The 8639-nt window shown below is 46.4% G+C and overlaps 1 protein-coding gene across 1 annotated transcript in view; it reads left to right on the forward strand.

Annotated features, from left to right (window-relative positions):
• The first annotated feature begins 629 nt into the window (after nucleotides 1-629).
• Nucleotides 630-8639, forward strand: part of fam110b (family with sequence similarity 110 member B) — a 17030-nt gene continuing 9020 nt past the window's right edge. Inside the window, exon 1 of the mRNA XM_080010564.1 lies at nucleotides 630-874. Within this exon, the coding sequence (XP_079866690.1) occupies nucleotides 752-874 (123 nt within the window). The 5' untranslated portion in view covers nucleotides 630-751. The remainder of the gene's footprint in view (nucleotides 875-8639) is intronic.

The following is an 8639-nucleotide window of genomic DNA, read 5'->3' on the forward strand; positions in this document are numbered from 1 at the left end:
CCCCTCTCTTCTTTTCTAGCTTGTGCTCTACTTCCTCTTTTCCTTTACTTTATTTCTCCCCACATTTCTCTCGATGTTTATCCATATGTTCTTTTGCCCCTCTCTGTCTGCTTCCCTCGGCCCCTAAATTGTCCAATCCATGTTGAATCAATATGGAATTCAGACAATGGCAGACCAGTTAAGGAGCAGGTAAATTACAAGTGAGTAACTGTCAAGGCTTAAGCTTGTTGTCACCTTTTTAGTAAACAAATGATGACATGAGGATGAGGCCCTGTATCAAATTCATACTTATAGTTTAAAACATACCTCTTACTGAATTTTATAAAATCCCATCAGCACACGCAGAATCTTTAAAAAAAATAATCTGAATTGATCTGTGATCAGTTTACTACTAGCTTGCATTTTTAACATTACAGATTTGTTTACTAGATTAGCATACTTTTACGTTTCGACAGCAAGGAAAAGTTATACATGTACAGAACCTTCTAGAGAGAAGGTTAGGTTTTGCGTTAGGACCAAAATAGTGGGGGGGAAAGGACCCGTCGCCAGTTGCAACGCAGCCTGGCTTCCCTCTAGTGGGGGGGGTGCGGTGATGCTGAGACCTGGGGGGTTCAGATATTTTTAGACAGTTTCTTCACCTGCCTCACCCCTCACGTCTTCATGTTTTGGGGGTCCCCCGGTGCCCCCGTCCTCTGTCAACCCCCCCACACACACTTCCACCACGGCTGCGGCCCCCAGCCGCTTCGTCACCATGCCGACAGAGACCCTGGCCCCGGCCCTACCAGATAGCAAGACCTCGGGTCCTGCAACACCCTTCAGCTCTGCCGTGCCCCTCCGCATACTCAACAAGGGTCCCGAGTACTTCAGGAGACAGGTACGCACGCACACTGCGCACATGATCATACTGTATAGAAGCACAGTGGGGCAAAAAATTATTTAGTCAGCCCCAATTGTGCAAGTTCTCCCACTTAAAAAGATGAGAGAGGCCTGTTATTTTCACCAGAGGTTCACCTCAACTATGAGAGACAAAATGAGAAAAAAAATCCAGAAAATCACATTGTCTGATTTTTAAAGAATTTATTTGCAAATTATGGTGGAAAATAAGTATTTGGTCAATAACAAAAGTTAATCTCAATACATTGTTATATACCCTTTGTTTGCAATGACAGAGGTCAAACGTTTTCTGTAAGTCTTCACAAGGTTTTCAGACTCTGTTGCTGGTATTTTGGCCCATTCCTCCAATGCAGATCTCCTCTAGAGCAGTGATGTTTTGGGGCTGTCGCTGGGCAACACAGACTTCTTCCAAAGATTTTCTATGGGGTTGAGATCTGGAGACTGGCTAGGCCACTCCAGGATTTTGAAATGCTTCTTACGAAGCCACTCCTTCGTTTCCCGGAAACACATGAGAGGGAGAGGAAATTCCAGCCAGTTGGCAGCCGGCTGGGAGCCACTTGGTGGTTAGCTGGAAACTGGCTGGAAGCTGGTTGCAATTCGGGACAGCCCTCTTTAAATGGCTCCTTTTGTAACACATACAAGTTCACACATACAGTATATATATATATGTATCTATACATATATATATATATTTATTTGTATCTATATATATATATATATATATTAATATATATATATATATACATATATATATTAATATATATGTGTGTATTATATAAATAGTATATAGTATATATTAATATATAAATGTATATATGTATGTACTGTATATGTATATATGTGTATATATATACATATGTGTATATATAGAGAACCACAATTATTAAAAGAAAAAAAAGAGTAAATATTAAATAGTATACATCATTTTTTACTACCAATAATAATCCAACACCTATTATTTATCTTTTTTGTCTGCGTTTATCTATATATTTGAGTATGTGCAGTTGGTTAATTTTACACAAGATGGCTATAAAGCATAGGTGTCAAAGTCAAGGCCCGCGGGCCAAATGTGGCCCGCCATGTCATTTTATGTGGCCCGCCTGCCTTACCTTGACCAACAAGCAAAAAAAAAAGCAAAAAAAAACAAAACTTGTTCGACAAACCAATCCCACAACAGACAAAATGGTTTTCCTTTTCTTATCCGCGCTGCTTGCGTTCCCTTCTCTGACTCTGCCTCGGTAAGGTTTTCACAAGCGCACGCACACACACACACACGACGCAGAAAGACAACGGCCAGTTTTCCCAATCCATGGCGCAGCAGCGCTGTGGAGGTGCACTGCAGGCGCGTAGCGTGGCTTTGGCCACGGGTCGGCAACGGCCCAGCTTTGTTCTCATTGCCCAACCTATTGTAATGCAAAGCGGGGGGCGATGGGCCATCCAGTCTGTCTGTCTGTCTGACTCGAATCAACAACATCAGATAGCTAAATTTCCCCGACCCCTCGCGGTCGTTGCAGTATCACGGCAACTCGCGGGGTCTTGCCCACCCGAGATTTTCATCCACGCTACGCGTTTGCATTAGCGCCGCTGCTTTGGGAAAACCGGCCGGCCGCGAGCCTTTGATGTGAGCAGCACGTGCTCTCATCGCGGCACACAGGCAAGCAGACACGCACACACAGAGAGTCACGTGTCCCTGGCCTGTCTATCGCTCCCTGTCACATGACCGATTTCAGCAGGAAAAAGTGTCGCACAAGTTGCTGGCTGCTGGCTTGTAAAAAAAACTACATTTCCCCACAATGCATGCCTACCAGTATTATGTTTCTCGCGATTGACGGCATCCGCCACTAGGCTGCAGTGTCTCCACAACAATGCGAACAGGTGGAATTGAGAAATACAAATACATCCTCCCAAAATGTCCAAGAAGAGAAAAGTTGATGCAGATGGAAGGCTATTTCAAGAAAGGTGGGAAGGCGAATACATGTTTGTGCTTCAAGGAGAAAGGCCTGTATGTCTTTTGTGTTACGAGGCAGTGTCGGTTGTCAAAGAGTACAATCTCCGTCGGCATTTTGACACCAAACACGGAGCTAAGTATGCCACAGCTACCCATCAAGAAAAACAACAAATTGCCCAAGAATTAAAAGGCAAACTGCGAGCGCAGCAGAATGTGTTCACGAATGCCACAGCCAAAAATAATGCGGCAGTGAAAGCTAGCTTTATTGTGGCTGAAGACATCGCCCACTGTTCAAAGCCTTTTTCAGAGGGAGAGTTTTTGAAGCGGTGCATGGTGAAAGTGTGTGAGCAAGTGTGTCCCGACCAGGTACAGGCTTTTAAAAATGTCAGTTTATCAAGAAACACCATCGCGGACCGAGTTAAGGAAATAGCAGGAAATCTTTCAACACAGCTGGCCGAAGAGACACGCAGCTACATAGATTTTTCATTAGCTGTTGATGAAAGCACAGATATCACGGATACAGCGCAGTTATAAATTTTTATCAGAGGCGTGAAGTCGGACCTCACTGTCACTGAGGAGCTGTTGGATGTGGCTGCTTTGCATGGGACCACAACGGGACAGGACATTTTTGATGCGGTGGAGAAGTCCGTGAGTAAAAATGGATTGCCCTGGGAAAACTTGGTGGGATTAACTACAGACGGTGCACCTGCAATGTGTGGAGGAAACAGGGGCTTAGTTGGAATAATGAAGGGGAAAATGCAAGAAATGAACTGTCACACGCCTCTGACAACGTATCATTGCATTATCCATCAAGAAGCTTTGTGTGGGAAGGTGCTGGGGATGGATGGCATAGTGTCCACGGTCATGAAAACAGTGAACTTCATTCGCGCTCGTTGCCTGAATCATCGTCAGTTCCAGCTGTTTTTGCAGGAGATGGACTCGGAGTATGGAGATGTGCCGTACCATACAGAAGTTCGGTGGCTGAGTAGGAGCAAAGTCCTCAAAAGATTTTTTGAGCTCAGGGAAGACATTGCTGTTTTCATGCAGCATAAAGTAAAACCCTTGCCTGAACTGTCAGATGATCAGTGGCTGTGTGACTTTGCTATGTTGTGTGACATAACCCAGCATCTCGCCGAACTGAATCAGAAGCTGCAGGGACGCAAACAAGTCATCACACAGATGTCCGACACGATCACGGCTTTCCAGCGTAAACTGGACCTATGGATGTGCCAAGTAAAACACGACGATCTTGGTAACTTTCCTGTTTGTCAGAGCATCTCAGCCTCATTTCCCCGTACTTTTTCATGTGCTGAGTTGGCTACCAAACTGAGCCTGATAAGGAATGAGTTTGATCGGCGCTTCTCTGACTTCAGAGCACAGCACACTGGCTTTGCCCTCTTTGCCAGTCCTTTCACCCCTGACATCGGCACTGCACCCCGGCACCTTCAGATGGAGTTAATTGATCTGCAAAGCGACAGTGGCCTGAAAGCAAAGTTCCAGGATGCTGCAATCCAGGACTTTTACCGTCTGCTGCCCCCTGCTTTGATGCCACAGCTTCGACTTCATGCTGCCCGTGTTCTTTCCATGTTTGGGAGCACCTACCTGTGCGAACAGTTGTTTTCAATAATTAATGTAAACAAAAACAAGCACAGATCTCGCATCACTGATGACAACCTCCATGCTGTTCTACGGATTGCCTCAGCACAGGACCTAAAACCAGACATTGACACACTGGTAACGGGAAAACGGTGTCAGACATCTGGTCAGAAGACATAGGTAAGCATTTTTAAAAACCTAATTAGAATATAATAAAATGTAATGTAACCAAGAAGAAGAATAGTTAAACTGTGTGCAATTTAATGATTGTGCTTGCATTTTGTTTTGTGTTTGTTATTTTCAGAACATGACCAATGGATGGTGGAGAGGGGATCCACTTGGTGTGTTCAGGGACAGGCATCTACTCATCAACAAGAATTGACACAGCCAATATATAAGCTGGGGAACCTAAAAACGTGACCAATAACTGGTTGTGAACTGAGACTTTCTTTCTTGTTGGGACATATGATGACAAGACTCACCAATCTAATTTTCCTGCAATTGATTTATTTTTTCTGTGCTTGAGATGACAAGTGTGATGACACATGTGCATCAACAGGAAAAGTTGCTTGTCAGACTTATTTCAGTTGCAACTTGTTAGTCTTGAGCTGTAAGTTTTGACTTATTTTTATGTGTAGCAATGTATTTAGTGCACCACATGCAAGGCTGTGTGCAGCCATTTTTATTTTATTTTTGTAAAATGCTACATCACACATGTTAGCAGCTCACAATTGTTGGTTTTACAGTCGTTATGCCCCCTCTCAAGTAATAAATTCAAAGTCATTTAACATTGAGGAGTAGTTACATTTATTTTACATTAGCTTACATTTAGTTACATTTATAAGTTACATCTGGCCCTTTGAGGGCAGCCATTATGATGATGTGGCCCCTGGTGAAAACCAGTTCGACACCCCTGCTATAAAGCATCTCCAAGCAGGTTTGACAATGGATTATTTGGCTTCAAGATTCAAGATTCAAGATTCAAGAGGTTTATTCGTCACATACATATACATACTTTCATACATATATGCAGTGAAATGTAATGCAACGCACCCCGTGGTAACACACAATATGTCCTAGGAAAAATGTCTTTCTAATAGACCAACTAACTCGACTCCTACAACGTAATACAGTAAGTCGAATACTTATAGAATAAAATAAAAATATATAGAATAAAATAAAATACAATAAAAAAAATGATATAAAATGGAATAGATAGAGGGAATGTGCTTATGCATATGGAATATGCAATTATGTATATACAGATATATGCATTAAAGGGGCATGTGAATGAAATGAGGTAGTGTTTGGGATAATACAGCACAGTATACAACAGTACGGCGCAGCAATAAGGCATCACGAACAACCCTGAACAGTGATACAGTATGCGGTACAGTATGCTACATATAGTACAGTAAGCTAGTGGAGCCTATGTGTGTGGCTCAGTGAGGACCCCTGGTGAGGTCAGCATTGACAGTTCTAATGGCTTGCGGGAAGAAACTCCGTCTCAGTCTCTCTGTTCTTGCTGTGTGACTGCGGAGGCGCTTGCCTGACTGCAGCAGCTGGAACAGTCCATTGTTGGGATTCATGATCCTGCGGGCTCTGCTACTACACCTCCTGATGTATAAGTCCTGCAAGGGGGGGAGGTAGTTCCAATGGTACGTTCAGCTGAACGCACCACCCTCTGCAGGGCCCGCCTGTCCTGAGCAGTACAGTTCCCAAACAAAGGCTGTGATGTTGCCTGTGAGGATGCTCTGCACTGCTCCAGAGTAAAAGGACTTGAGGATCCTCACCTAGACCCGGAATTTCCTCAGCTGCCTGAGGTGGTAGAGACGCTGCCTCGCCTTTCTCACCAGAGTGTCTGTGTGTACAGTCCATGTTAAGTCCTCTGTGATGTGGACTCCCAGGTATTTGAAGCTGCTCACCCTGTCAACAAAAGTCCAATTAATCACCAAGGGTGCGTGCGTCCTTGATTGTAATCCTTGCCCAAAGTCCACAATCAGCTCCTTAGTTTTGCTGACCCTCAGGTGGAGGCTGTTGTCCTGGCACCTGTGTGACAGGTTAGCCACCTCCTCGCGGTAGGCCTTCTCGTCGCAGTCGGTGATCAGGCCCACGACAACGGTGTCGTCAGCAAACTTGATGATGGTGTTGGAGCTGGACCTGGCCACACAGTCATGTGTGTACAGGGAGTACAGTAGGGGGCTGAGGATGCAACCCTGGGGGGGATCCTGTATTCAGGGTGAGGGAGCTTGACATGTGCTTCCCCACCCTGACCACCTGGGGGCGGGCTGTGAGGAAGTCCAGGATCCAGGCACACAGCGGAGCATTCAGTCCAAGCTCTTTCAGCTTGACAGCTAGTCTGGTGGGGACTATGGTGTTGAATACTGAACTGTAATCGATGAACAGCATTCTCACATAGGCCCCCTTCCGGCCATCCAGGTGCGTGAGCGTGGTGTGCAGTACCTGGGAAACCACGTCATCCGTTGATCTGTTCTGCCGGTACGCAAACAGATATAATCCTTAATCAGCATCCCTCACTCGTGACTGGGGAGGAGCTGCTCTTGTAGTTTGTTATTGTCCGCAGCCCCTCCCACAAGCGTCTTGTGTACCCCCGCTCCATCTGTAGCTCCACGGTCTCTCTGTACGCCCGTTTAGCGTCCCTCACAGCCCTCTGCAGATTGTAGAAAAGAAACAAGAAAATGTCTTTATTTGTCACACAACACACCACACTACAACACATGCTTGCACACACACACACACATGCACATGCTTTGATGGTGGCCAGTGAAATGGCTCCTCTGCTTTTGACCCATCCTGGCTTGTCCTTCCTCTGGGGGCACAGCCAGGAGCAGTGGGCAGCATACGTGGACGCGCCTGGGGACCAGGTTATAAGTGTCCATCGCTGGTCAGACGATGATGGGTGCATGTTTTTGGTGGGGGTCCTTACTGAAGTGAGGTGGAGGAAACCCCATGAGAAAACGGGGAGAACATGCAAACTCCACACAGAAAGGCTCCTATTTGGGAGATAACCCGCCGGAGCACAGTGCCAACAGCGCCACAGGCGGGAATCGAACCCAGGACCTTCTTGCTGTGAGGCAGCAGTGCAATGCACTGCGCCACTGTGCCACGCAATTGCCAATTGTCTATATTTCCGGATACAAGATGCGAGCATTCAGAGCGTAGCAGATGGATTTATCAACCCACGGTTTCTAGTTTGGAAATATCCGAACTTTCACCGTGGGAATGATGTTGTCTGCTAGCGCAGCTACAAAACTCACTGCCACCTCCATAAACTCGCTGACGTCACTTGAACTTGATTGGAACATGTCCCAGTCTACGTCAGTCAGAGCATCCTGAAGCGCAGCCTCCAATCGGTCCGTCCACCACTTCACTTCCCTCGTCACCACCAGTTCTCGTGCGATCAGAGGCCTGTAAACAGGAACCAGCGAGATCGTGGCATGGTCAGATTTCCCGAAAGCAGGGACCAGGACGGTCTTGTATCCGTTTCTTGTAAGGTGTGTAGCAATGGTCCAAAGATCTATTTCCCCTGGTGGCACATGTGATGTGTTGGTGGAAATTAGGCAGAACTTTTTTAAGGTTGGCTCTGTTAAAGTCCCCGAGTCACCACCACAGCCGCGTCGGGATGTTTGTTTTGAAATCCGCACAACACGTCGTACAGGTCCGATAGTGCTGTATCGGTGTCCGCTTGCGTGGGAGATTAAACGGCTGTGATGATCACCGTGCTAAATTCACGGTGGAGATAAAATGGACGGCAATAGGATGGTCAGCTGTTCCAGGTTCGGCGAGCAGGAGCGGAGAGAGAAACTTGGTGTTGTTGGGGTTTCACCAGCGGTTGTTTACCATTAGGCAGACGCCTCCACCTTTGGATTTCACCGACTCCCCTGATCTGTCGCCGCGGAACACGGAGAAGGACTCGGGCTGGGACAGATGGCTTTCATCCGGCAACAGGGGCCTTCAACCATGTTTCCGTCAGACAGAGGACACAACAGTTCCTCGTGTCTTGTTGGAAATTGAATCCTCGCTCAGAAAGTTCATCCATCTTGTTCTCCAGGGACTGGACGTTGGCAAGAAGAATGCTTGGCAGAGGTGGACGGTAAGGTTGTGTCCTCATTCTGACCTTAATGCCGACTCGTTTACCTCGGTGCTTCCTCCGTCGGGCCCGCTCGTGGAACAGCGGCTC

Source organism: Zeus faber (genome assembly GCF_960531495.2).
Source record: "Zeus faber genome assembly, chromosome: 12".
In the NCBI taxonomy this organism is placed as follows: domain Eukaryota; kingdom Metazoa; phylum Chordata; class Actinopteri; order Zeiformes; family Zeidae; genus Zeus; species Zeus faber.